This window comes from Protobothrops mucrosquamatus, unplaced genomic scaffold (assembly GCF_001527695.2).
Source record: "Protobothrops mucrosquamatus isolate PMUCROS unplaced genomic scaffold, P.Mucros_1.0 scaffold23, whole genome shotgun sequence".
NCBI classification, from domain to species: domain Eukaryota; kingdom Metazoa; phylum Chordata; class Lepidosauria; order Squamata; family Viperidae; genus Protobothrops; species Protobothrops mucrosquamatus.
In genome coordinates, this window is record NW_015386408.1 from 1,953,647 (window position 1) to 1,954,843 (window position 1,197).

At 50.2% G+C, this 1,197-nt stretch overlaps 1 protein-coding gene across 1 annotated transcript in view; it reads left to right on the plus strand.

The window, feature by feature from the left end:
- The first annotated feature begins 413 nt into the window (after window positions 1-413).
- EEF1E1 (eukaryotic translation elongation factor 1 epsilon 1) overlaps window positions 414-1,197 on the plus strand; it is a 6,410-nt gene continuing 5,626 nt past the window's right edge. Inside the window, exon 1 of the mRNA XM_015810835.1 lies at window positions 414-583. Coding sequence (XP_015666321.1) covers window positions 476-583 — 108 coding nt within the window. The 5' untranslated portion in view covers window positions 414-475. The remainder of the gene's footprint in view (window positions 584-1,197) is intronic.

Consider the following 1,197-nt stretch of genomic DNA (forward strand, 5'->3'; position numbering starts at 1 on the left):
GCATTTTTCCCACGAGAGAAAACGCAACTCAGACAGCCCTTAAGACCTGCAGTGTTTCTCAACCTTGTCAATTTTAAGGCATGTGGACTTCAACTCCCAGAATTCCACAGCCAGCAATGCTGGCTGTGGAATTCTGGGAGTTGAAGTCCACCTGCCTTAAAATTGACAAGGTTGAGAAACACTGCCTTAACGTCTGCACGCGCTTCCAACGAAACAAGCATCAATAAGCGCTCGTTTCCAAAGACCCGCACGCGCCAAAGCCGACGTGGGGGGTGGGGGGGAAACGCCTCCGATTGGCAATCTCAACTCATCCCCGCCCCTTCTTCCAAGCCAGTCCCGCCTACCAACGGCGAGAAGGAAGGAGAACGATTCCGGAGGGCGGGGCCTGAGGTGGGCCGTCATCCTCCAATCACCGCGGTATTCGCCGGAGACTTTTAAAAACGGTTTTCCGGGCCTCTTTTCCTCGCCGCCGAAGATGGCGGCTGCGGTAGGCCCGGGGCTGGGCGTGGAGGAGCTGAGCTTGCTGGAGAAGTCGCTGGGCTTGAAGAAAGGCAACAAGTACAGCAGTCACGGCGAGCGGAAGGTAAAGGCGCTGGGGAAGCGCGGGAGGCGGAGGACCGGAGCCGGCAAAGGGTGGCTCGCCCCTGGATCCACGCTGCTGATGGATACGAGGGATGTTAGTCGAAGTCTTAGGAGCCCCGAGGCGCGATTCCTTCCGGGGTGAACGGGACCGGGTATCGGTAATCTCTTCGCCAGCAGCCGCAGCGTGACACGCAGTAATTCATTCGTAAATCTTCAAGCCCTTTCGCACGTGATGCGAAGCGTGGCGTCTGCACTTTCGCTATGTGCTCAAACGGATCCAATATGGGAACGTTTTTAAGTTCCAGCAGACCAGAGGCTCTTGTCAACGAATCGGGGATTTTGCCATGATAGAAAGCTGCTCTTTTTTTTTTTCTTTCTTTCCTTTAAAAATGCATTTATGTATTTTATTTATTTATTTTATTTATTTATTTATTTAATTTATATCCCGCCCTTCTCCTTACGGACTCAGGGCGGCTAACAACCAGATAAAAGACTAATCCCCAAAAACTACAAATTTAAAAACATAAGTAAAAACAAATATTAGTAATTTGGTCAAGTTAATTTAAAAATTGCTTTAAAACCCCATTAAAATTTTCCCCTAGGCCAGTCCTGCAA